General features: G+C 43.3%; 2 protein-coding genes across 5 annotated transcripts in view; one reads left to right on the top strand and one right to left on the bottom strand.

The window, feature by feature from the left end:
* Window positions 1-27965, bottom strand: part of TBL1XR1 (TBL1X/Y related 1) — a 380885-nt gene that overhangs the window by 295625 nt on the left and 57295 nt on the right. The window lies entirely within an intron of this gene.
* LOC128082428 (calcium-activated potassium channel subunit beta-2) overlaps window positions 4266-27965 on the top strand; it is a 115342-nt gene continuing 91642 nt past the window's right edge. For 2 of the 3 annotated variants that reach the window (XM_052686547.1, XM_052686546.1), the window contains exon 1: window positions 4266-4382. In XM_052686547.1, the coding sequence (XP_052542507.1) occupies window positions 4345-4382 (38 nt within the window). In that variant the 5' untranslated portion in view covers window positions 4266-4344. The remainder of the gene's footprint in view (window positions 4383-27965) is intronic. The other variant, XM_052686550.1, reaches the window with a different exon arrangement.

Here is a 27965-nt window from a genome sequence, read left to right as displayed (position 1 = left end):
AGCTATCTGCTTGCATTTATTTCAGCAGACTGAAGATCACATTCTCAATTCAGACTGTATCCATAAGGTTACTTAAGACTCTGATCAGATCTTTCATAAGTTTATAAAGCCAAACAGGTAGAGCCATCCTGAGAAGTTTTTCCTACAGGGAAGGTTTTCCAAGGCACTCGGAGTTCTCAGGGCTCCTCAAACGAAAATTGCCATCAGCCTTGTGCAGCTCCTGTCAGCAGGAGCCTGTGAAGGCTCACAGTGCCTTGTGTTACACTGACAAGAGGTGCCACTATGCCAGCAAATGGCACCGGCCAGTAGAAGAGATGGGAAATCTTGTTTCCCAGAATGTGTAATCAGCTCATGGAGTGTGTGCTGAGAATTGCCCTGATGCCAAAATAGCAGGAATTAAAGAAGATTCAGTTGTTTCTGCCAATAAGAATGTCCAGGTGCATTTAATAGGGGAATAGAATGAAGGAGGAGCAGTAACCTTGAAGAAATGAGCATTATGAAAGGTGGAACTTCTTCCCTCAGGGTTCTTTGCTGGAAGCAGGACGTGAGCTTGGTCCTGCACTGGAAAGGCCCTCTGTACAGCCCTACACGTCAGATGTGGGCATTCTGTCAGCCCTACAAACATACCTGCTTTTCTGCAGAGCTGCAGTTGCGCCCAGGTCGTCTCCACATGTACGTTTGCTTTCCATGCTTGGGGCCGATGTGCAAATTCGGAGATTACAGATTATTCTTCCAAAGCCCTTTTTTTTTCCCTCCTACACTCTTTGCCACGTTGCTGCCCACGAAATTAATGTATTTATGTTTGTTTGTTTCCGAGGTGTATTTAGCACACCGTCTCGGAAGGCCTCCAAAAGCGCCGGTACCTTTGCAGGAGCGCTTTTTGCCGTGACGACAGCGCCATCTTGTGGCGACGCAGCGGCTCCGCAGGCGGGCCCTTGGGCGGGAATCCGCCGCCAGCCCCGGCGCGTGGCCGTGCCGCCCGAAGGCTCTGAGGCCCCGTTCCGTGCGCTGAGCCGCGAGCCGCCCCGAGCAGCTCCTCGTGCAACGGGAGCCCCGAGAGATCGAGTGCTGGCACGGGTTGCCTCTGAAAGGTCAATAGTGCAGCCAGAAAGGGGCGGCACGGACCCAAATCACCGTTGCTGCACCACTGAGATGCCTTGCGACCTATTGCTGTGAATTTGCAGTCTGTACTCCGAGTACAGGTTGATTCTTCTGCTTCCCTATTCCTCTTTTGTTTCCCAGGACTAGATTTCCCGCTTCAAAGAATTACAGAGCAGCCTCCAGGCTTTTTCTGATTGCCAGTATTTTACATCTCCCTTCAATGTCCTGTAAATCACTTTTTAACATCTTTCACAAAATGCCCTTTTCCAGCTCCTCCGCTTTCCCAGCGCTCCAGCTGCTCTTGGAGAACAAACTTAATTTGCATCGATCTCAGCTCCCAAACAAAGCTGACTGCAGTCGGCTCCCCTGCCCCGCAGAGTTCATTAGTGCCTCACTGCAGTGGGCATCTCGCCCGGCATGCATTTACGTTACATAAAGCAACTGACCAGATCAGTATGTACAGTGTCTGTGAAGTGCTTTGAGAGCTGAAAGACAAAGTCTGAGTGCACAAATTTGGAAATCGGACTTGGAAAGTGCCTCCTCCGCTGTCACATCACCTGTAGCCTGAACTCTGCAGAAAACCAAGTTTGTAACACTGAAATCTATAGCACCGAATTGCAGAGTGAAGCAGAACTTTGTCACTGTCAGAGTGATGGAGCACTGGAACAGGCTGTCCAGAGAGCTATGGAGTCTCTTTCCCTGGAGATATCCAAGACCTGTCTGGATGCCCACCTGTGTAACTGCTGTATGGAACCTGCTTTAGCAGGGGGTTGAACTCAATCTCTAGAAGTCCCTTCCAATCCCTGCATTCTGTGATTCTGTGTAGCACTGTGAGACTTGCACTCTCTTCAAGTTTGCAGGTTCCGTCTGACAGCAAGGCATCTACATTAATGACTCCAAGCCAATTGCTTCATGCCAAAGATGTGCAAATGCTCACAATGTTGGGCTCTTTTGAAAATCTGTCCATTAAGGTTGAATTGCCCTGTCTTATGAACTGGAAATCCTGCCTTGTACCTCCTGCACCACCAGGAGAGGTGATAATGAGACTTAGCCATCAAACACCACCGTTGTGGAAACGCCTTCCAACACTTGTCAGAGAGAAAAGTACTTAATGCTTTAAGCTTGACAAAAGCGTGGCGCAGAAACAGAGATCAGCCATCAAACTGCAGTCTGCAAACCACTCGTGCTCCACAGAGGCACATACGGGGATTGCAGAGTCATACTGAACAGCCAAACCTATGGCATTTTCAGCTTCAAAGCTGTGTCCCAAAGCATCCATAAGTGCAGAGATGAATGAGGGTGGCACAGTGGCACTGCAGCTACCAGGAGGGTGGTGAGACAAAGGCCACTGCAAACCTTTAGAAAAATCTACTGAGATAAAAAATTCCTCTATGCAAAGTAATAGAAGCAACATATCAACTGGAATATTACCTCTGGAAAATCTGTAATAGCAGACAATTGTATATCTGACCTCCTAGACAAATAGATGGACTAAAATGATTTCCTTCTTCAGCTTCTGAGATACTCTAATTCAAGGATAAACATATACAGATGGAAGAAAATCATGTTGACACGTCAGCACAGAGCTTCTTCCAGACGCACACAAAAAAAGGAAAACAAATCTTATTTAAAGCTTCACAGAGAACCCTCTTTCCCACTGTAGCAGCTCCCTGCTGTGCAGAGGGCCACACTCAGTGAATAAGTTGATCAGCAAAACATGTCAGCGAGGCAAGCGCAGCGAATCGGTAATGACCTTGTCTTGAAGAATTAAAGCTTGACTGGAGCACTGCTGGCTGAGAGCTGGCCTCAGCTACACCAAACTGCCCTGCAGCACGGCCAGCAGGCGTGAAAACAAACCCATATTGCCAGCACACCAGGAGCAGACTGCAGAGCAGGGGCTGTCGGTGCCCTGACCCTTCTGAGCACCCCCAGCTGTGCTTGGCTCCCCATCACACACACTCCTTCAGAAAACAAGACTCAAAGGAGATGCTGACTGCATAGGCCCAGTGTCAGCTTTACTGCCTGCAGTGCTTCTTTCCCACCTCCGATGCTGTATGCAGCATTTCCCAGCTGTGGGCTCAAAGCAGTTTCACTTACCCTAGTAAATGACATGACCTTAATTTCTGTCACCACAGCTTGATCAGCCTCCCTGAAATAGAGCCAGATTTGTTCTGTAACGAGGGGAGAATCTGCTCCTAACTTTTTTAAAACAAATGAGTTTACTACACCCTGGGAATTTTCAAACATGGCACATCCATCAGTTTTCCTTTCTGACTAATGCTTGGCAAAATGGAACTGTCAAAACTTTTTAATTCAAACCAAACTGTTTGTTATTTGTTCCAAGCCACATATTAAATGTCAGTGAGAAAAGTTTCCGTGCAGCCGTTGTGGGCACGCATTGCTACTCTTTGACCTGCACTAAAGAACAGCCCTGGAGAAGCCAAAACCCAGTGAAGGACAGTGTGAACACACTGAGCCCCGTGCCTTCTGCTGCTGCAGTAAATCCCACTTTGCCCCCTGCACATTCCCCTCATCCTAAAATGTTTAGAGGTGAAATCGTTAACTCTCATTCTTAATGTCTTTTTTTTTTTTTTGGCACTGAAAAACCCCTTTGTGGCAATGGCAGTCTGGCATATTTTCTCTGCCTGCCCATCAAGCCCTTAGAAAATTAAGTTATTAATCATCTAAACATTCGCTTCTGCTGCACCAAGGCTCTCTGGCCAGAAAGCCCCATAGGTGGCTGTTTCAAATATCACCCTCTTTCTACTGAAGAATTTTGGATTATAACAACAACTCAAGTATGGACAAATGCACCTTGTGATAACTGCTGCCCAGAACTATGCTTTTAGAGTAGTCAACTGAGCTCCTCGCTTATATTTCACTGATTTGATTACTTGGTACAGACAAAAAAAAAAAAAAAGAAAAGAAAAAAGTCCAATCCCACACTCACTGTGTGGTTTATCTGAGGTCTACACATACAGCAAAGCATTGCCTGCAAGAAGGAAGAGAAGTTTGCAGCAAAATTGTTTTGTAACAGATGTATCAATGGAAAAAGTTAGTAACTGGGAGTGTTCTCTCTTTCCCTGTCTCTCAGTTGCTATTAGTGCCAGTCTTTAGGGTGTAGCTTTCCTCTTGGGCTTCTGTGTTTGTTTTACTTACTGCTTTCCTGTTCCTTTTGGTCAGGAGCCTTTTTACAATCAGGCAAGATAATACTGAGCGGCAGCACCGAATCTGCAGGACAAAATGAGTCTTTGCTTTAAATATCCGAGAGACAAATGGAGGTAAGTAGAAACAAATGGCTCGAGCTGTTTGGGATGGGGATAATAATATTAAGCTTTCAGCTCATTATTTGGAGGCTGATAACAATTAGTGCATTGTATTTATTCGGGTTTGTTTTCTCCTGCAGTTTGACTGCAACTTTAAGAAGGTAACTAAAGCCTGGCTTGGAAATACGGTGTAGAAATAATTGCATTCAGGCCTTTGTTAGAAATTATGGAGAGTTGGTTAGGATAGGAATCCTTTAAGTGGGTTTTCTTAGGCCTTCATGGCAGACCTTAAACGTATGTCCCCTCCATCTTGCAAAGTATCTCTGTATTCCCAATTCACTGTGCACACCATATAGCAAATCAGAGAGTTTGCCCTGCTACTATTATCTTCTTGTATTTCATATATATTACAGAGGTTGTATTTGCTCAGCTGTTCTGAATCCTGTTATAAAAGCAGGGTGCAGAGGACAGTTTCTGGTTGCACAATGAATCTCTGTAACTAATAAAATATAGCACTTGCTCTGCTGGAAGTATCAATGTGAAGCCATAATGCTAGCACAGAGCTGACAGGGTAAGTGATCCCACTTCATAATCCTGTAATGTTGATACAGTTTGGTGGTACCAGCATAAAAGAGATACTCTGAGCTAAGCTGGACTTTGAGATAAATTGAAAATGGTGTCTCTAAAGGAAAACCATTCAGTACAGGATTTGATGACATGCAGATCTCCTACCCACAGGGTGTCATATTTGGCACTCGTGTGGATGAAAATAGTCTGGTATATTGTGCTGTAGAAACATGGACAAGGTTTGTGAGGAGAAAGGGCTACCTATCCAAACAACACTGCTCATGTGTGTCAAGAGCAGCCAATAACAATGTAAAACTTCTAGACAGCTCTTCTTTCCATCTTCTAAATGATCTTGAAACTTACTGAGATGCAGGTTTTTTTCCCTACTTCTCTTCAAATAATTCTGAAAAAAAAAATCATTTCTTCTTTCTGCAGACTGTTTCTAGTATCAAACCTCAAGTCACTTAAAGTTTTACATGCACACTTATGGTATGCTTTTGTTTGTTTCCAATTGCATTGGAAACATTCTCATGCATTCTCATGACTTTTTAATTCCCAGGAAAAAAAAAAAAAAAAGAAGAAGAAAAAAGAATCCAATAATTCACTGTTATTTTCTGCTTTCTGTTCATTCAATCTTTTGTCTGCTTAGGACTTTTGACAGAAAAAAGTGCAGGTCAGACAGCACAAAGTTGGCTCATATATGAAAAAGAATGAATGCTTCCCCGAAATATTTTGCAGCATCTGAATCATCTTTCTGTCAGCCACATCACCTCTGGCCGCTCCTGTTCACTTCCTGCCCAATCTCCTCTCCCAGGCAGACACAAATTCCTTGGGGGAGGGACTTTCATTTATTGGGTGTTCATGCGCTGCTTCTGTGTGTCTGCCTCGTGGTTATATAGCACGGGTAATAACTAGAACGTGCTGACGTAATTCATCCCTTCTCATAGCAAAAAGTTGATGGAAGTTTGACATGGCAGAACCAGACCCCAAATTAAGTTTACTCGTCAGTTTCAGGGAAACACTGAGTTAAACTGCGTTTATGTTTGCAAAACCATGCCCAGAGAGCTGAGTCACACCGCCCAAAGCAGCAGCTATGGCTCATTGGAACATTTGCTTTTTCAGAGTACATCCTCCTCCACTAAGACCTCCAATAGGCTTCCTGCTGCAGATGTTTGCTTTTCAGAAGTGGCACTGAGACAGAAACAGTGACAGACACATTTCCAAACTATCAGAATGGTGTCCTGAGAAGACAGGGTGAGGTGTGACCAGCCACCCCTTCTTCTCTCCTGAGCTCTAATCTGGAGCACAGAGCTTGGCTTTCTGCTGTGAGCAGTTCAGAGATAGAAGTTCTCTGTTCCTCACATTTTGCCCCAGAAAGAGTTTCTAAACTAAAAAGGTGCAATCTTGCCAACTGTTGAATACGGAGTCTGAGAAAAATAATGTGCAAAGTATACAGAACAATGTTCACCTGTTAAATAACATGCTGGGAGTCAGTAGGGACGTAAGAGTGAAATGCACTGGAGTAGCCAACAAGAAGGAGGAAACAAAAGCAAAACCAAAAAAGCTCATGGACAATACTTGATAGTCATGTGAAGATCAAAAAACCTCTCACATGGAATATACCATAGGAAAAGAACTGACTGATCCCAAAGGAAATTATCAGAATGGCATACTGAAGTCATCAGGCAAATTTGAATATAAGGTGTCTTAAAAATGGAGGAAAGCATTCTATAAGTAACAACAGAAACATCAGAAAGTAAAATATTCTTAGAAACAAAGCACTGGGAACAGGCAATTACAGAAAATGAAAACCTTCCAGTTAGTTGACTTGGCTACTAATCGACGCCAGATGTTTGACAGCCATTTAAAATCATTTCACAAGATCATTAAAAAAAAAACTTGCCTTCCCATCCCCTCAGCTAGAGAAAAAATCATCACACCTTTTTATGCAGAGAGTTAATTGATGTATGCCATGTCGTGTACCATGCCTCTGCATCTGACAGAAATCAAAGCAGAGATTTTGAAAAGCAAGCGAGTTTGAACTGCAAATTAACAAAGACAGTGTTTCAGCTGTTGTTTCTTAATGACATTCTTGCTTTTATAAAATATTTTTCTGACACTGTATGTCCTGGGCAGTAAGAAGCTAGGTTGCAACCAACAGTTATCTGTTTATTCTTTATTGTGCCTCTGTGTTTAAGGAAATGGAAGGAATATCTAATTACACATCCAAAACTTCTAGTGAGCTATTGAGAACTATTTACAAAATTAACTCTCCAATATATATTTTATTCCCCTGGATATATCTGCAGACATTAAAAAGCATCTGAAAGATTGGGGCTTTACATCAACTTCTCTGCCCTAGAAAGTTCTGCTCTTGCTTTCTGCTTCCCTGCCTCTTCCTCTGGGGCCTCATTCAAAAAACATATATTTAAAAAAAAAACAACAATGAAACAAGACAAAACATGCACTCAACCAAATCCACTCAAACAATAACTATTACCAAACAGGAGAATGGTCACAGGAAGAAAAAATAGCCAGCTCTAGGCCAGCAATTCAGCATTGTCTTAAAAAAAAACCAAAAATGCAGCTCATCCTTGGAATAAGTGCTGCCTGGCTTGCGTTGGTTGAAAGCGAACCCTCAAACCCTGTCACAGTGCAGCCACTCTTGGAGAACCGTAGACTAATCACGTTTGTTACAATTATAGTCTAAAAGGCAATCACACATAAATACAATAGTCCTAAAATCCCATCTTGCCAAAAGGCATCCATGCAGATTACTGCTCACCATCTTACAGGCACAATCAGCACGCATTTCCCATTTTCCAGTGCTAAGGTCTGCACGTCTCCAAAGGATTAGCATGTTTCCTTGAAGCATTAGTAAAGCACACAGATAGCTCAGCAGCGGATGTTTTCTTTGTAAGACCAACGGACAGAACCCAATCAGCTGTTCAGCTGTTAACATGGCTTTTACTTTTTGTTTGTTTGTGGGTAAATCTGGAATCTCCATCACTGATGACTTCTGAAAACCAGTTCAACAGACCAGTTCATGGAGTAGTGGTGTAGGTAAATCTGAACACGCCCAAGGGAGCAGACAGACCAGATGTCCTGTAAGGGGCCTCTCACTCTCCATTTTCTATTATTTCTGTAATTTGATGCTTCTGTTTCGCTGACTAAACAGCTGGCCTGCATTAGTAGATAAGTAACAGAAGCGATGCAGGATGGTTTAGGTGAAGCCAGCTTGATGTATTTGCTTTTGCTTTAAGAGCACAGTCCTGCTCTGGAGGGGAGCTAACAGGTTATGCACACAGCTGGTCTTTGTGTTGTCAGACACCTGAAAAGCTAAATCCCTTCCCAGGAACAAAAAGGCTGTGCATGCAAACACTGCCCTTAGACAGCTATGTAGAACATACCTAGTTGCCTATATCAGCCTGCAGTACCATCTGAGTGACATATTCCTCCACTGTACTGATACAGTTGTTCTGATTTTTAAGTGGGGAAATGCACCTCATCTGTGTGTTAGGAGGCCAAACAACTGGTGTTAGTTTCCCTGAATCCTGCGTATTATACATGAATTTAATATTTTCAGGAATATTCAGTTAAGAGATTGAAAGATCTGAATTTAGTACTCCCTATATATCACAAACTGAATTATCTTGGAAACATCGTCATTTGAGCAAGAAGGGCCAGGTCCTCCTGTGGCAAGAGCACTTTTCATCTTACTGCAGTAGTCCTTCTCAAATTTACAATTGCAAATGCACACATGGGAAACTTAAGATTTATCTGAGTCAGAAAATGCCTGGATTTTAGTTCTTTCACTGCCAAGAAGTATGTATAACCGCTCCCATTATTTCAGAGGTGAGGTTTAATGGTATTATTTTTAATCGCCCTCTAAAATCTTTCTAAAACACATTATTTGAAAAGCTCCTATATTTGGACCTCAAGCCTCATAATAAATTTAAACCTGTGCATGCAGTTCAGTGCAGATTCACGTGTTGAGTCATGAATCCTTTTCCAGTACAGTGCAATAGTCTCATCGTGTCCATATAAGGGGATTGGCAGCAGCTTTGGAAATATCTGTCCTCTTCCCCAGTTCACACTCCTGAGCCATACTTCCTGCTATTTTTTTTTTAATATAAGCAAATAAACATTTTGTCTCTAGGCATCAGATATTGTATCGGAAACAATCTCTGTATCAGTACATTGTTACATAGGATGTTAAGAGAAGCTCTGAAATTTGTTATAACCTTGGTGATCTGAACCTTCCTCTGCTAAGATTCATGGCAGGCTTAGAAGATCTTTTTTTCCTCTCTCATCTTTTTCAGTCAGCAGCAACTGAGCTGAGCCAAACAAGTAGTTCATATAGTTGTCATCCATCACGTACCTACTCTTTTATCATACCCTTACAGCATGTTAAAAATCAATGCTAATATCTTGTCAGTTATTATTAAACTGGTTCTCAATGCTCTAAATCTCTAGAATGCCCAAGCTGATGAGGTGATCAGAACCAAATCACTTCACCACTGCTGGCTTAGCCAGGTGTGCAGAAGCACTGTGCCTTCCTAGGAATCCTCGCTTGCTTGCCCTCTTCCCTAGCTGGTGCTCCTCCACCAAATGTGTCTGACTCACCCAGTGCCTCCTTTTGCCCAAGCATATGCTGCCATGCAACTGCACGAGATGTACTGCCACAGGGAAGCACCTAGAGACTGCTTTTTGATATGCTGGGTGTACATATGAGCTTTGCAGTCCTATCACCCAGTCAGGTAGACAAGTGCTTGGTTTCTTCCCCGCTGTATTAGCAAAGTGGCTCTTGCTAGGACACCCCAGGCACAGCCACCAGTCCAGCTCCTGAAGTAACAGTAAAGCAGTGCTCAAGGAAGACAGGTTTTCAGGTGTTGATTACAAGGATCTGGCAAGGAAAATGTGTTGAAAAACCATTTGAAACAATTTATAATCTAATTCTGTGGACTTAAATAGTTCAGATAAACATCCAAGCATGTTTGTTGAAGGAAACAAACTGCCATTCTGAACAGCTGGAGGTTTAACCATCCCCAGAGCAAAGTACATCAGACCTAGAGATGTGGCAAAGCACCAGACAGCTGCACGTGTGTCATTTTGATGGTCACACAGGAACACCCTCAGGGCAGGAGAGGATTAATGAAAACTCTGTGAAACCCCCAGTGCCTCATTTCTGCTACCCATGGCAGTATATTTCTTCTTCCATTTTCACTTTGTTCTTAAAGCTTCAGTCTTCATTTAAACCCTCTGAGGAAACCCCCTGCAAGATAGATGTACTCTCCTTTTCAGTAGAAACCCTTCAAAACAAGAAATACCAAAAAATAATTAACGATGCCCCTCATGTCTCTCTTTCTCTCTCATCTTCTCCAAATATTAGTCCAGAAAACAGCTTTCACTTGTAGCAATTTCAATGCCATAATCCAGATAGCGTGGATTATTTTTGCAGTGATACTATAATGCTAATGTGCAGGAATGGGATTTGCTATCCAAACAAATTATGTTTGTCCTTGGATGAAACAGATAGGAAAGGCAGCATCCCTGGTTAATTGGAAACACTAGATAGATACTCCTAATGTTCCATACATTAAATAAAATGTTGGAGATGTTATTAACATTCAATTTAACTCCTACAAAATTAGAACTAAAGCATTATACTCATTTCTAAGGAGAAATCTCCTTCAAAATGGCTTGATGTACTGTTTGGAAAGATATCACCTTTTCACAATGACCAGCAAAATCTGGACCCTAACACCAATGTCTGGGTATTTATGCAGTAGGTTCTTCTCAGAGATGCTTATCAGGGTTTGTTATATATAATGCATGTCAAGCTTAAAAAAAAAAACATCACAAAACAAATTTCATTATATCTGACCATGGGATACCATGGTCATGAAAATGAAAGGCAAGAGGCCTACTTTAAGTCCAGCAGTACAACATAAAAAGCCAGTGTGTAAAATATGAAATCTACTTCATTCTAGGTCATGAAGCTAGGGGTGCTTAAATAGAGATGTATAGATAATCTCTGCCTGCCAGAAGGAAGTATGAATTTGGAAAAATATTTCTGTAAGGTTTGAGAAGTGAACTCACCTTCATACTGTGGTGTGATTGCCTGTTCAGAGAGCACACACAGTCGCTGATCAGCAGGGACACAGGGAACAGGGCCAGAGGAATGGAGACAGAAATGCTGCACCACCCCTCACAGCTCTGCTCAGGACCAAACAAGCTCATCTCTGCTTGTGAACCCTAGGGCCAGACCAGCTGCAAGCAGCATGGTGTGCAGACCTAGACCAACATGTGAAAGCAGCCCTTGCCAACATATTTGCATGAATTGTTGAACCTACTGCTGAGTTCAGTACAAATAATATTTGTGTGGGACAAAACTGATTAGTATCTAGTACCAGCTCTTGGTGAAGTCACCTTCAGACTAGTCAGGTGCAGTCCTTAGACTGCCTGTTTCAAGAGCTGATCGCCATGTATCTTTGCATCGTGGCCATCCATCACACCACCAGTTTCTCATCTAAATACTGCCAACAGCACTGTGAGTAGTTCAGCGCTGACACTCCCTCCTTTTCCCTCTGCATCTTATTATTTAAGTTGCTGCTGGCAAAGAAAAGTGACTGTGTCCACAGTGACATTAGCAGAACTGGCAGCTTAATCAATGGTGATCCATCCCTCCTCACCTCTGCTGCTCCTTTTTGAGGCAAAAGAGCTCTGTAAATTCACCACTGGGCCCAGTCAGCCAGAAATACTGCTCATTTTCCAGAAAGCCTTGGGTACCCTGACTGCCTCCAATAGCACATGCTACATCCCCCTTGGCCATGCAAGGTCTCAAGCAGAACTATTGCCAGGAGCCCTAGAGCACATTTCTCCCTCAGTCAGCAGGAGCATCTCTGGCAGCCGGCAGGCAGATCAGGGAACTCTTCTGCAGCCCACGGATCCATCATCAAGAGGCAAATAAGTTTACAGTAGCACTAAGGGCAGAGCAGTCCACCAAAAAGGCAGAGTGTTTTGAGAGAGACATTTCTGCAACCAAAAAAAACTCACTGAAAAGCTTTACAAAACCTTAGGTTGTAAATAGTCCCTAATCTCTCCCACTCCAATATCTGTCCCAGCTTCATTCATCTACAAGGCCTGATAAGGCAGTGCAGGGCATTTGCTTCACCTACTGGTCTGTCCATCATCCAATACAACTGAACTATTGCCAAGGCAAAACCTGTGCCAGGAACAGGGGCACTCATCCTGGGGCTCAGCATACTCAGACATCACTTTCCTGTTGTTCATCCCATCCCAACATAGATGTGACCTCACTGTCTTGATGTACTCATTGTACTGGTAATAGCAGGATAGTTACCTACAAACTGTCACTCTTCCAGCAGATTGTTCTCTGACACTATCTTTGCAAAATAAACTCCAGAAGGATTTAGGTACCTTGCTGCCATATGCAGGTTTCTCTGAGAGAGTCAGAGAAAGTTTTATTTCTGCCATTCCAAAATAGCTCTCCTTCCTCCCCCATAGAGCACTGAGAGGTTTCTGCATTTCAGGAGGAGCCTGAAATTTCCACCTGGTCAATATTCCCACTGATGTAAATGCAGGGAGCTGGTTGCTTAGTATCTCCAGACTGCACAGTGATATGAGCCTAATCAATTCTGTCTCAATTTTCAGGTGTCATTGAAAAGCATATCTTGTCTCCCTTGTCAGTACTGCTTCATTTTCTTCTTCCACTAAGCAATTATTTAATTTACTGGCAGTCCCTAGCACTGACAGTCAACATAGTTCATAGGACTGACCCAGGGTCACAGTCTGGAGCTGGTGGACTCTGATTCCAACAGTCACACAAGCTTGAAGTGTTGTGGCCCAGTTTCCCTGTCTTTGACATTAAGAGCAATGCTTTTACTACTAGTTGCGGCTGGAATGATTACATCCTAAAAATATTCAATGTTAAGCACTTTTCTACCAGCCTAATTATCATGTAGTCTGATGACTTGCACAAAAAAGGGACTGGAGAATAGCCCTAGTTACAGAGCAGCTGAAGTATGAGAGGTCCAACTTCATTTCCTGGCTCTTTTACAGGTAATGAGAGATCCTAGCCAACGTCTGGGCTTCAAATTTCCTTTTCTACTGTGGGAAACTCAACCTTTCCCTATCAGGAAGCTGGATAATTCTTGTTTTGATTGAAAAGGAACTTATTTCTGTCTTTAAATACATTATTACATACACAGTTCTAGTACAGATTCAGTTTATTAATAAAGGACAGAAAGGAATAACTGCAATTATGAAAAGCTTTGCAGTACTCAGTCAATGAGTGCTTTCTTGTTACCTGATGTAATCTTGTACACCAAAATTAATTCAACAAGAGAAATGGGCCTTACAGCCAATACTGACCTCACTGACTTCAGTTATTCACAACATTGAGTAAGACAGCAATTACTTTTGCCCCTTTCACTCAAATAAACAGAACACCATCAGGCCTAATACCTACTATAAAATCAAGCAAGGTTACTTACAGTCTGGACAACAACCTCAGGTGCTTTGTAGATTTTCCTGTTAGCATAGTTTCCAGACCAGCATCACTGCCACAGTTCAAAACATTTATAGTGCTATGCCTGATTTAGCTGCACCTGAAACACAGGTTGTGAAGGAACACACGGAAGTCCAACAATTGTAATTAATGCCAAGAGATGCATGCAGGCAGCCTGCTCTGCTGCCTCACACTGCCCTGCCCTACAGCTGCCCTGGTGCGCCTGCAAAATCCTGCTCCAAATGCTGTTCTGCTGCTTTCCATGTTTTCTAAGGAAGTGCTCCAGCAGCCTAGAGCTGGTGTCTGACCAACCAGCCTAAAGAAATCCTGCAGTTACACTGACATACACCAACCAGCTCTTGTGCCTTACTGATTTTCACAGGTTTTGATTTTATGCACAGTATAATGACAGAAAGGCCAGCACAATGGGAAGATGTTACAAAGTATAAAGGGCAAAAGGATCACAGCAATGAGAAGATGTTACAAAAGAAGGGAAAGGATCTCTTGCCCATCTCTGAGATTCCAGGCTTGCAGAGGAAGCTCTACAAAGGAAAGACCTCAAAAAACAAAACAAACAAACAAAAAAAACCAGTGGCAGTCAGCCCTTAAATGAGGTCTAAGAGAGGTGCAGCCAGCCTCCACCCCTTCTGGTCACACACATGAATTGCCTTCACCTGTGCTCTCAGGGCTGTGTCCTTTCCCCACGTGCTCAATCAGGCCATGTCTCAGCAATTCCAACACACACAGTCATACTGATTTATTACTAAATATACAGTTACTCCCAGGTCTGGACTCTCTATAGACCATTACTACTTAGCTGGAAGTGGTGACCAGCATATTATAAACCCCACAAATGAAAATGCAGATACCATTGCAAGCACCAACATCCAAAGGCACTGCCTTCCAGCTTGCCAGGCACGGGGAGAGCAGTGATGAGTTATCTTGCTAGCTTGATGGTTAGCAGGGCATGGTGAAAGCACTAAGTTACCACAACACTTGTCTTGCATAAAAGCTTTTGAATAGAATATAACCACAACTTGCATAAGTTGAAGGTTAATGAGAAATGAAGGGAAGCAAAACAAGATTAAATAAACTGTTTGGCTCTAAAGAGTGTATAAAGAGCAAAGTGTTTCTGGCAAAGGGACTTGCCTCTCTTGTGAAAGTAATTTCCCTTCTCCTTTTTCTCTGGTTATGTCTCTATCCACTGTTTGCCCATTTTTTTTTCCAGGACTGTCTTCTAATATATGTTTATATGTTTGTCAAAGTTCTTGTGTAAAGGCTAACACAGATCATGTATTAAAAGGCTTTAATACAGAACTGAGGCCATGTCTTAAGGGATGTTTCTGTCCCTAGTGTTGTTCTGTCTATGCTAGGATTGGGCCTACCTTAAATTAAGATCAATGGGAAGGGCTGGAATAGCACATCTTCACACAGAATGCTCTTCTGCTCCAATTTGTATTGGTCTACATTTGTATCGCTCATCTGTCCTGTGCGCAGCCTTTCCATGAGCTCAGCTTTTGTCATAGCCATCATTGTCAGCAACTGCAGGGGCTGTACAGCTCAGGAATAGCTCAGCCCACAGGATTAGGATGAATCCACCACCGACCCAAACAGCAATAGGCAAAGGCAAAGTGAGGTCTCCATGTACTCATCAGCTCTCCCACTAAATGGACTGTTTCTTCCTTATACTCTTACCCTGGTCTGTTTAAAAAAGGACAATGTTGTGTTAGTATTCATTTTTGTCTTCCACTGCAGGGTTCCATCCTCAGCCCTCATTTAAAGATTTTACCTGGATTAACTTGAACCAAAAAAGATCTGCTGAAAGAAACCCACATTTGTCTGACTATAACATTTGAACATGACATTTCTTCAACCCAACAGTTGTGCTCTCAGTGCTGCAGAAGCCATATGGAGTGAAGGGGGGGGAACAGACTGCTATCCCACAACCTGGGTACCAGAAGGGCCCAGGAATCAGTGGACATTTACAGCTTGCCTTCTCACCTAAAGTTTAGGAGCTGAAATAAGGATTTAACTCAGCTGTGTGTAGGTGAGAATTAGAGCTTCAGGTTTCACCACCAAACTCCTGACAGTGCATTTAATGTGGCTAAACGCTGATAGCAAAGGATGCAAATCTTTGGATCATGTCAATTCAAAACAGACTCCAGCATGAAGGATGCAGTCATACCATCATTTCAAGCCTATAGGAATAAAAGATTTTAATTAGACAAAATACGTAGATGGACACAGCTCAAAAGCTGCGCACAAAATGAGGTCAGTGTGACTTCTGGGCTCCTCTATCCAAACACTGGGCAAAGTTCATCTTTATTAATTTTCAGGTTTCTAAAGTCAAGGGGGTGGTTTCAAAATTTGCCCTATGGACTCTTTAATGAAGAGCAAATTACTGTTTATCCTATGCTCTCGCTGCTTGTGAAACACTTATTCAGAGATTTTAAACATAATCCTATTAACTTTACATTGCTAAAAATGTATTCAACATCTGAAGTAATCTTGGTATACATTGAAGGCATAGATCTACATTTTTGGTGAAATCTCTCCCAAAAATTAGGCCTGGTGTTTATAGTCACCTGCAAGCAGAAATTAATCATTCCATCTGGGATGACAGAATTAGAATTAACATTATATTTCTGAGATCCTTAAGCTAAACGCATGGGATAATTACTGCCTACGCGACCTTTTGAATTACAGTAATCCTACAGAAACCCATTACTGCAGTGACATTTCTAAAGCAGAAGCTGGGGATCAGAGGAGGGCCATATGAAAGCCATTATTTGGTCTGCAGCAGCTTCTCACAGAACACTGACCACGTGGGTCCGGTCCAGCAGGCAGAGCACCACGAACGGCTCAGCGCAGATAGGTGGCACACGGCCATCGCACCCCAACCTCCAACCTTTAAGTGAAGCATTGCAGGACTCTTTCTCTCTGCCAGACCTCCACGCAGAGGCTGGCAGAGCTGAACGCGAAAGGAGCGGGTCTGGGATTCAGAGAGGTTGGGTTGGTTCTGGTTTCATCTCTAAATCTCTCAGCCGCCAGAAGTGCAAATTGCTCCAAAGTCCCGGAGCCCTGGGGACTCCTGTGCTTGCGGAGCCCGGGGCAGGGCCGCCCGGGGCCTCTAGGTGCTGCTCTTCCCCCAGCAATGGGCTGGGAGCGGCGGGGAGGCGCGGCGGGGGGATGCCGCAGAGCTCCGCACCCCCACTGAGTGCTTTTCGGAAGCATCTCGGTCGCCGTCCTGTGCACCAGCAGTGCAGCCAGCTGTGCTGCTTTCTGCGGGGACTGCAGAAGGAAGACCAGAGATCACGATCTCCAGCATGTTTTATCTGTAGCTATAGTTTAGTTTTTTGTGCTACTAAGGGAAAAAGAAGGAGTTAAACTGAGCTCCTGCTATCATTATGATAGGTGTTAACCCCATTAGGTCAAGAACGTGCACAGGTGGTTTAACTGTCCCTGGAATTGTTCCAGGAATGTGTAGATGGGCACCAAGAGACGTGTTTTAGTAGGCATGGTGGGGATGGGTCAGTGGTTGGACTAGATGATCTTAGTGCTCTTTTCAAGCCTTCCTGACTCTGTGATTCTATGATTTGTCCCTGGGAAGGAGAGCAGAAACACACGAGGCTGTTGCTTGAAGGAAGTGGCCATAGAGACTGTGCATCCTTTGAAATGTTAATCCTCATTTAGCAAAGGAATGGTGCATGATCAGGCACATCTCAGAGAATGACTGTTTAATTGTGCCCATCTGGGAACCCTGCTCTCAACAAATGCATTTGAGGCCTATACGTGAGCTCTGGCAGCTGCTGCCTGGCATGCTGATGTGTTAGGATTACACTGTGCTGCTCAGAACAAGGTCTCAGATATGTGGTGAGAATGAGATGGATGGCAGAGAAGAGCAATGGTGGGGTGTAGCAATGGGAGCAGCTGGAAAATGCTGTTATCATGCTGTAAACCTGCCTTTTGCCAGCCACTTTCATTCCTCTGCTGCTTCTTAGAGCAAACTCTTCCTGTCTGTGTGGATACACAGCCTCTAGGCAAACGTGTCAGCAAAGTGCAGCTTCCCAAGTGCTAAGAACAGAAAGGCACCTAGGGAATCCATCCTGATGCTGGAGGCACTGGTGCCCTGGTGCCCACAGAGATGCAAGCCCCAGCATATCTTGGGGACTCACCCAGCTGCCACCATTGCCCAGACACAAGGCAGGTCCCAATGAACAAGCTTTCATAAGACGTTTTTGTGTGGAATCAATTTTGACTTCTTACCTATTAGCCAAATCCTCACGTTTCCCTTCTGTGGACATGCACACACCACAGCTTTCTTGCACTGGGAATTGGAGAGTTATTTCTCATCTCTATGGCATTTGTTGATATTGCTGCAGGCAGTTGGACTTTGAGCAAAGAGGAGGCAGTTTATGCTTTTTAGTACAGGCATATGCATGTGTCTGCGTGCATGTTCTGCATCTAATGTAGTGATACTGGTACTGGGTATTCTGCTGCTGGAAAAGAGCAAGCACCATGCATGTCTTCAGCACTACAAGAATGGCTTGGGTTGGAAGACACCTCGAGGATCACAAGGTTCCAATCCCCTGCCACCAACCTTTCTATTTAATACTGGACCAGGCTGCCCACGGCCCCATCCAGTCTGGCCTTGAGCAACTCCAGGAATGGGGCGTCCACATCCTCTCTGGGCAGCCTGTTCCAGCACCTCACCACTCTCTCTGTGAAGAACTTCCCCCTGACATCCAAACTAAACCTTCCCTCCTTGAGCTTAAAACCATTCCCCCTCATCATCTCTTGCCCTTTTTTACTGTACCTCCTGTAATTAGGTTTTATGTCAGAGCTCGGAGGCCCTTTTCTGTGTCAGACAATGCATCAGCAAATTTTGGCTAAAAACTGAGGATTAGTATCTATGGGAAGCGGGCCAGAGTTTGTAGCAGAAACACACATTTCTTTTTTCACCAAATTGAATCTTAACAAATATCAGTGGGTGTAGTAATTGACTTGTTGGATGAAATGTGCCTTTTCTATCACATCATTTGTTCCAAAATACTTCCAATATTTTCTCTGTAGGTTGATTTATTAACACTACATTGCAAACTGAGAAACTGGAGCTTTTCCCTTCAGCCTTTAACATGGCTGATGCACTGTGTTTGGGACTACTAACACAGACTTGTTGTAAGCTTCCCTAAAATACAGAGATAATTATCTGCTTTTATTGCAGCAGTTTGCAAGACTTCCTGTAACTCCATATTGCTTGTGGTCAAAGAGTGGCATGAGCTACATCATGCTGCCAGAGGACGAGGCTGTCCTCCTCCAAGTGTCGGTGGCTGAGAACCAGCACTGCAGAGTCCAGCATAGCAAATCCTGATTATGAACTGCGAGTTTAGTGTAGCTGGAAAACACTTCCAGCTGGAAGAACAGTCACTGCTAAAAATGGATTCAGGTCAGCTTTTACAATGCTTTCTCTCAGGAGGGATATTCATTGAGCTGTCCTAGTCTCCAAGTGCACTTTCTCTTCCCGTTGTGGACAGGCTGTTTTCTTAATCAAGAGTCACATCATGTCACGCACTTTGAAGCTGTCTTTCTGTCCTCTTTCCTCTGATCTTGGATTTACTTTCTATTTAGTTGATCCTTAAAAATCCCTCTCAACATAAGAATTGAACAACAGTTGCCACCATCAGAGGGTGATGTTAATGCCCATCTTCAAGACAGTTGCACCTTCCTTTCCCCTGTACCTTCTCCCTTCTTTCCACTCCCTGCAGCTGGCTCTGGAGCCTCACAAAGCATAAAGTTCAGTTTAGAAGAACTAGGGAAAATGATCACATCAGACATTATTAGTAAGACAAATTCATCTTCTGAGGACAGATATTATACTTAGCACTGTGAGGAACCTTCACTGTGGATGTTGAGAAAGCAGAAGGCTCACTGTGGGTATTTCAGGCTTTTCAGAGGCTTTTTGGGATCCTGCATTGTCATTCTCTTGGGCCCAATCTACCAGCATTGGCCTAAAATACACACTGTGTCACCCCTGAGTCACGGACGTATTCTGTCAATACCCAAGATTCAGATGTAAATAATATTGGGGCTGATTACGCTCAGGCATTTCTTCTTATAAATTTTTTAGTGCTTTTATTTCTAAGAAATGGGAAATATAATGAAATGAGACAGCAGTGATAATCCCATTGTATGTATTTGGTGCAATGATGAGGCTAGATCAGATAATGAAGGTGTAAAATGGATAAATGTAGGCATTTCTAAAACCTGTAATAAATTCTAAGGCACTGAAAAGACTTCATGATACTAACAAAAAGAATTCGTGACACTAATGACAGCAAACTCATACAAAAATCATCTATTCAGAGTGCTAGTCAATGAAGGGAAGTGTTCCAAAATACAGAAATCATAAAGACTGCATAAAGTGATCCATGCAATACACAAAATAATCAGTACAATTCTCCTACATGTCCTCAGCTTCTTGGCTCTGTACTCCACAGAGCACCTTTTGCTTTTTCACTTTCATTTGTGCAATGGGGGATGACCATGCTAATGGCAGCAGTGATTTTAATGCCTATGGCTTTAGCATTAGCAAGTACTATGTATGTTCATCTACCTGACAGGAAGGAAAGATTGTTACAGCAAAACAACTTATGCTGCCTATATGTCACCATGTTTATAACCAGGGGAAAGAAAAGGAAAAGCATACTCTGTACAGACTCCAGAAGGCAGAGCTGCGACTTCTCCTTCAGAATTTCCTCATCAACTGGCAGCAAGGGAGCTAAGGTACAAACCCTGCTATTACACAAGGGATTCCTTCAGCCATAAGATCTCCTTCCAGTGACAGCTGCCCCTGTGAGAGGCACTCACCTGGCAGCCCAGCTTAGTGCCATGAAACCAGACCCGGCCGCAGAGCTCCCCTCCTCCTCAAAGAGCAAGCAAGGCATATCCTGCTGTCACACTGAGCTTAGCTTTGCAGCAGATGTCATGTCTGCAAGTGATAGCCATTCCTGTCACTGGTTTTCATATGGAGAAATTGATTTCTCAGACAAAAATCTGCTTTATTGGGAATTAAAATGAATGGCTGCCACATCAACACAGCACAAGTGTATGGCCAGCAGGACAGCAGCTACGTTGGTGATAGAACAGCATTTCCCACTGGTCCTTCTTCTCCATACAATAACTTACTCATCATACCACCCTTCCACACCAACTAAATGCCTGTATTTTTTTCTTTGCAATTGGCTGCTGCCAAGGGGCTATGCTTGAGAAAATTAGTTTTTGTCACTTTAATCATCTAATCTTCATAAATCTTTTAATGCAAAAACAAAAACTACTTAATGCACAGCAAGATAATTAATATTGAAAATAGACTCGGCGGGGGAACTGTAGCACCTGCTGCCTTGCATTAGGTTCCCAGAATAATGACTTATCTAGGAGCTTTAAGTATGTTTATAAGAACAATATAACCCATAACGCCAACACTTCCATTTGCTTTTGATATATCCTATCAGGTAACTACATAGCTCAGCACTAAGCATAATGTCACCAGTGTCCATGCTGAAGTCAAAAAAACCAACAATTTAGCTGGTCCAGAAGGAGAGGATTTACCTTTTTCCCCTCATCCCACCAGATCCCCATATGAGAAAGGACTTGCAACTGGACTGTGTTGGGAGCAGCCTTGGACAAGGTCAGGCTGTGTTTCCCACCCAGAAGAAACCCTTTGCAGCAGGATAAAGCTCTCAGCTGCCCTGGGGTCAGTGGAGCTAGGTATTCCTTCTCCTACAAAATAGCAGAGAGATAGCAACTCATCCTGCTAAACACATCTCCCCCTAAGCAATGTCATGTAACTCATTAATGCTGAGAACTAGGTGCTGCCAGTACAGTCTGAAAAGGCTCTGAAATGCCAAAAATAATATGTGCACTTACTGAGCACTTAGCATCTTCAAAGCACTATACAAATATTAACTAATTATTAAAGGAACTCACTACTGAGGGAAAGATGTTTATTGCTCTTTCTGAGCAAGAAGGCACAAGGGAAGGCACTCAGCTTTAGAGGACCAATGGCAGTGGTCCCCATCCTGACCAGTCCCACACCCACTCTTCACAAAGGGCCATTTCCACATTTACCCCATCCAATTTCTATGGCAGCCGAATGTCCACAAATCTGCATGACTAATACGTGTGCATGAAAAAATTGCTATGTGCTGCAATTACAGAGACTGCATGAGGAATGCTCAGAGATGGGAGGTTAAAAAAACCTGTACTGAAAATAGGAAATGGTGAGGAAGAAATCAAACAAGAATACAGATTCATTTAATGCTCAGCAGGGGATGGATGAGGACAGCAAAAAAATTCAGAGTGAATTAATGCTGCCAAAGAATTTAAAGGGAATACGGAAGACACTTATTACATGAGTGTCAGGGGAATGAGAGAGAATGTCCATTAATTAGTAAATTAGGGTGGGTATGAAGCTAATGATTGCTAGAATCTATCTTTAATGAGACAGATGAAAGAAATGTGAACATTTTAGAAATGAGGAAAAGCCAATAAAATATCTCTTCCTAGTCAACATGTGAGAAAATACTTGAGGGAAAATAATCGTACATGCAAATCAGCTGATACAGATGAGCCCAGGATATGGGGGGAAGTGGCAAAAATATCATACTGCCTGTATCATACTGTGCCCTCCTGAATTGTAAACAGAAGACTGAGAGGCGACTAAAGAAAAGCGCGTACAGACACTTAGAAGGAGAAATAAATGATCCCAAAACACGTCTTGCTAAAACTCTACCTTTCTGAAATAAATCCGTATTGCTTTGGAATGCAGCCAGGTGAAACCTGGTCCATCCAGAGGTCCCACAGTTATCCCCGGGTGGCTGCAGTCCCTCATGACAAAGGCCACCATTGCCTGGAGCTCACTGCTCCTCAATCTGTCAAGAGACTGCAGGCAGGAGGTCCCTGTCCTGGCCAGGCACCATGCCACTGCTGAGAGCCCTGGCAGGGAAGCGGGTGCTTTGCAGATGGTGTTAAGTGAGGCGTGCTGCTGCAGGGCTTCCTGAGCTGTGTGGGGTGACCTTGCTGCAGGACAAGGGCTGTGCTCTTAGCAGGTGGAGGGACCACAACCCTGGGACAGCCCTACAGGGATGCTGCACCCCGTCAAAGTCTTGGCAGTAATTATAATTAAGACAGAACTCTCAATTAGCAGAACTCCAGTGTAGGATGAACATAACAATGACCCCAACACTGATTTTTGGAGGTGCCTACACATCCAGCTGACATGGAGGCAATTCTGGCCATGAGAGTTCAGCAGCTTCAGCAGCACAAAGCCCCAGACTGCATTGGTCTAGTGGAAATAAATCTCACCAGACAAACCTGATTGCTTTTTTGATAGGAACAGAAAATTAAGAGATAAAGGGAACGCTGGAGCTGTAATATATTTGCATCTGAGTAGAGTGTTTGATACTGTGCCTCATGAAATCTTTCTAGAAAAATTAATTTAAATCAGATTGGAGATGAACATTCCCTTCTTGATTGAAAACAGGCTAGAAAGCTATAAAGAGGGGTTAACAGAGAGCAACAAAGCAGAGAGTAGAAAATGAGGAATCCTTAGAAGAACCACGAAGTTTTAGAAGTTTTATTTAAGGTCTTGCCTGTTTATATAGAAATAGGGGAGAAAGTGACATGTTAATAAGATGAGATGACATTAGGAGGAACTAAAAACCTCCACAAAAGATCCATAGGCTGAAGCAGCTGGATAAGGGCATTTCAAAATGCATTCAGGGTTGGGTACAGCACAGGAGAATTTAACCAGATTTTCCTGCACTGGAAGAGAAGAAACCAATCAGTTTTCATTGTCAGGAGGAAAGGAGATTCAAAACCTGTGGGGATAAGTTGGGAATGAGACAGGGCATTGGGGAGGGCAGCGCATTTGGGGCAGCCCGGCTCCTGCCCACCTGATGCTGCTCTGCTGCTTCTGCACCTGGAACACTGTGTTCAATTCTGGGGAACTTATTAGAAAGGAGATATTGAAAAATTGTACTGAGTTCAGAGAAGAGCAACAAAAATTATCAAGGGGATGGAGAGACTCATTTATAAGATTAAAGGAGCTAAATCAGTACTGGAAGAGCTGAATTTGTAATACACTGCCATTCAGAGAAATGGCTGTGGAGAGACATTATAGCCTAGTGCAGAAACACCAAACGGGAAAATTCAGCAGCATGGAAGGGTGTATAAAGAAGTATGGGAGTCCAAAGTGAGAAAAAGGAAATACAGACTGACGAGCCATAAGCATTTCCTGACAAGGGAGGCCACATAGCCTCGTCTGTGTGAGGCTTCCGCTCACTGCGAGCTGTAGTGACAGCATCATTTCCTTCCCAGAATTTCAAATTTCCTCTTGAGCTTTTGCTCAGAATGAAGAGTTGGGATTCTGGTCCCTGGAATGTTTTTTTTCTTGACTGTCTGAGTGCATTAACAGTTCACAGTACACTGGGAGCAAGATGCATGCACATAGGTTTCCTCTGGTTTGCATCTGTATTTCCCATTTAATTTCCCACACTTGCAGTCACTTGTTGCTACTCCGCAGAAATCCCTCTCTATGTTCTTCAGTGAAGCTGCTTGAGCTGACAGCAACAAGTTCAGGGCAGATATCCTTAATGCCCTGCCTAGCTGATACCAGTAATTCCTCAGGATTTCAATTTCCTAAGAACTGTGTAACTAATGCAACACAGCACCTTGTTGTTCTCATCTATTTTGTTTAACTTCATACGCTGTATTGCTTTCACTTCTCAGATATTGATTAAGTCAATTCAACGCCTTGTTCTAATCAGAGCAGCACTGTTTGCATTGTTATACATGTGTACCCATTATAACTGGTTTTTATCAAGTAGTTGGTGAGCTGTCTGTTCCAGAATTAGACAAGGTCTGCATGTTTCAGCTGAGATCAGCTCTCCTGTGCTCAGTACCAGCTACGTGCTGCTTACCAGTGATTTTCTGTGCTTTTTTTGAGTAGTCTGGTCCTGCTCCCCTCCGTACAACAGTTAATTAAAGCAATTCATGTGGAGTAAATCCACTCCTGTGGGTGATAAAACAAAGGGAAAGGAAACGTATAACATCTACCTTGGACTTTAACCATGCGCTTATCTGAAGAAAACATGGAAAAAAATGAAGTTAAACATCTTTGGGAGTGCTGTTTGCCCCCACCTGAAAAGCAGTTGACCAGAAAAAGGCAGCGGGAGGGAGCATGGCCACTGCTCCTGTGCAGTGCCCGCTTCTGCCCAGGTCCTGGCAGTGGCTAAGTGTACATTTGTGATGTTGGCACAGCACCAGCAATGTAGTCAGATGGCTCTGTGCAGTCATTTGCATTCTGCCTCCAGATGCTTTCATTTCTCTTGCTTTGAGTAATATTTTTTCAACCTTGTCTTCTCATTAAAATTTCTTCTTCATTATAGTACATTTCAATATAATTTCCTCCCAAACTGAGCTCAGACTACAGCCCGACTAATAAGAATTGCATGATCTGCATTATTATGCACACATAACCCATTATAATTGAATCTTATTCCACTTTAATTGCACGTGTTTACAAACACTGTACTCACTGCAACAGATTATGTGTTTTAGTTGATTGTGTCATTAATGATTGAAAAGCCAGTGGCATTTTGCATTAAGCCCACTTTTTGCTCACATAACAAGCGACAAGATAAAACTCTTCTGAAGAGCCATGACAGAGGTTTCTGACATTCTCTTTTTCTTTTTAATTGTAACGGTTGGATAGAGCTCTGCCTTAAACTGGAACTCTTTGGAAACACAGTACTTTGTATCACTGAAACCATCTTCAGACATCCACAGTGTGACAGGATTTGGGTCAAATACTGATATTCGGATGAATTTCATAGAATCATAGAATCATTAAGGTTGGAAATGACCTCTAAGATCACCCAGTCCAACCGTAAATCCTCCCCCTTCCCCCTCCCCATGCCCACTGACCATGTTCCTCAGTGCCACATCTAACTTTTACTTGAAAACCTCCAGAGATGGTGACTCCATCACCTCCCTGGAAATTTGGAGGCCAGATTAATGACAGCAAGAGCCCTTGCTGCCCTCAGCCCTTTGCATCAGCCAGACTGGCCCGTGCTTTGGCACAACTAGAGGAAAGCTTTGCACCCAGACCTCCCTCTTTGCAGTGTGCTCGTATGCCCCCTGAATGCCCAGCAACTTTGTTTCTGGCCGATGTGATAAGGTCAGCAGATGCAAAATTGTTTAGGAAATGTTGCCCCTGAGACTTCAGATACTGAAGAGAATTGGGAAATTTGGCAGCACGCTGTGCTGCTTTGGTGCAAGGTCAGTTAGATAAGGTCAGTCAGGATGTTAAATCTAGCTGCTGCCTAGTTTGTCATTGGGTTTTGTAACAGGAACAAGGGAGTCTAATAGACCAGAATCTCCAGAAGAAAGAAATAATTATTAAAACCAAGCCTGGTTTTAATAATTATTAAATATAAATAATTAATAAATATAAATAATTAATTTAATATTTTCCACCAAGATTCATAGAAAATGTACTTTCATATTTTCTACACATTTACCCTTTGTAGAATTAACTGAGAGATACATGCTTCTTTTGGGGTCTGTTCAGCTCCTTCCTCACATGTTTATCCTGCTGCTCTTTAAGTATCTATGCAGGACATACCCTAGAAGCTGTCCTTCAGACACAGGTACCACCTTGCTGGAGACACCCTGCAGGACACCCATTGCAAGCATTTTCCAAAGAGTCCTGCAAACTGGGAAAGCTTTTTGCCACCACTGCATCGCAGATCCAAAGGCTTTCCCTGGAACTTCCCCTTTTAGAGCAGGTCTTTAATTGGGAGCTGATTTTGTGGCTCCAAACATGCAGATTAGTTTATTAAATTTGATCATCATTTAATAAAATACTGTTACAGTAGTGAAGGAGAAGAAAGGATTTGTCCTTAATGAGACAGGTTTTGCCAGAAATCAAAATGCAGCTGATGTGCACAGCATCTTCAGGATGCAACTGTTTATGGCTTTGACAATAAATAATACATCACAGGCACTGACAAATGGAGCTTCACAAAAGCCCTGTGAAGTAAATCAGCAGTTGTTATCCAGGACAGAGAGGGAGATGGGGCATAAAAAGGTTAAGTATTTTGACCATGAGGGTATAGGATGCATGATGCCCGGGTCTGTGCTGGTAGCCACATGCCCTTTCTTTCCTGATTTTCTTCTGACTGTCACCAGCTGCTGGGAAAAGCCACCAGTAATACATTAGGATACAAAGTTGTCAGGAGGATGTGAAGACAGGAGATAAATTAATGATTTTTATGTTCTGTTTATGGATTTACAGAGAAACTTGGGATTTAATTTGGACAGTCTCGGTTCTGCCATGCCTTTTCGGTTTCATCTATTGGATTTCTGATAACTGCAAAGCCCTCCGGTGGCAGAGGGGATTTGAATTGTTTTGGGGTGGAATTAAGCAGTGTAGCACGACGCTGTGTTTATTACAGGAAGGCTTTTGTTTTGTGCTTATAGGGATTTGGGCAGTAACTGTGCTCCTGTTATTAATTGTTGTGCATTATGAGTCACAGTAAACTTACTGCATCGTTTAATCTATTTTCTAAACGTCATAAAATGTTTAGAGGTTTCATCTATCTTACAGTGTGAGATTTGGCCCATCTTTACACTGCTGTGTAAGTAGGGATGCTGTAAGAATATACATCAGCAGGTACACAGGTAGAGGGGAGGGGATTTGCTGGCTTTTGTTTACAGTGATTTACACAGCTTGCTGTGAGTTACAGATGCTTTCGGCTGAACCAGTTTGACTCACGCAGTCAGAACGCAGTAAAAGCAGGATCTCATCACTGCAGCTGCCTTGCTCCTTCTTCCTTCCTTCTTTCCCTCCTTCCTTCCTTCTGTGCTCTCATGTCTGCCTGCCTGCCATGTCCAGAGCTCCCATCCTGCCTCTGGCCATGGCCACAGCATGCATTAGGGTGATGTTTGCAGTCAAGATATTTTCTTTTAGGCTTTAAGATACCAGCGCACCCTTCTTCTGCAGTTATTTTCCAAGCATGTAGTCAGAACCTAGCACTGATCTAGTGCTTTTCTGTCCTGTGATGAGAAGTGTGGTAGAAGTGGAATGTATTACTGTTATTGCCGTCCTTTGATATGTATTCCCTAGGGGAGCTGATATTTGAAGGGTTCTCTGTCTACAGTGAGGACTGTTGTCAGCCAGGGCAGCCAGGATGTAGGAGTGGAGGCTTGCAGGTACTTCGTGCCGTGCACTAAGGAGAGAAATCTTTTGTTTGTGGAGAGCAGCTCTGCAGAGCTGGAAGGAGCCGTTCCTGTAGCACCAGGAGAAGAGTTGGTACAAGGTCAGAGCTTTTAGAAAGGGCAAAGAGAAAACAAACCAGGTGTGCATGCGCTGATGTGTATTTGCATGCATGTGCATATGCAAGCAAGTCTGTGAATGTAATTAACACCTAGCTTCT

The sequence above is a fragment of the Tympanuchus pallidicinctus genome, unplaced genomic scaffold (assembly GCF_026119805.1).
Source record: "Tympanuchus pallidicinctus isolate F22 unplaced genomic scaffold, pur_lepc_1.0 scaffold22, whole genome shotgun sequence".
Taxonomy (NCBI): domain Eukaryota; kingdom Metazoa; phylum Chordata; class Aves; order Galliformes; family Phasianidae; genus Tympanuchus; species Tympanuchus pallidicinctus.
The sequence above is the reverse complement of the archived record's forward strand: the minus strand, read 5'-3'. Positions and strand labels throughout refer to the sequence as shown.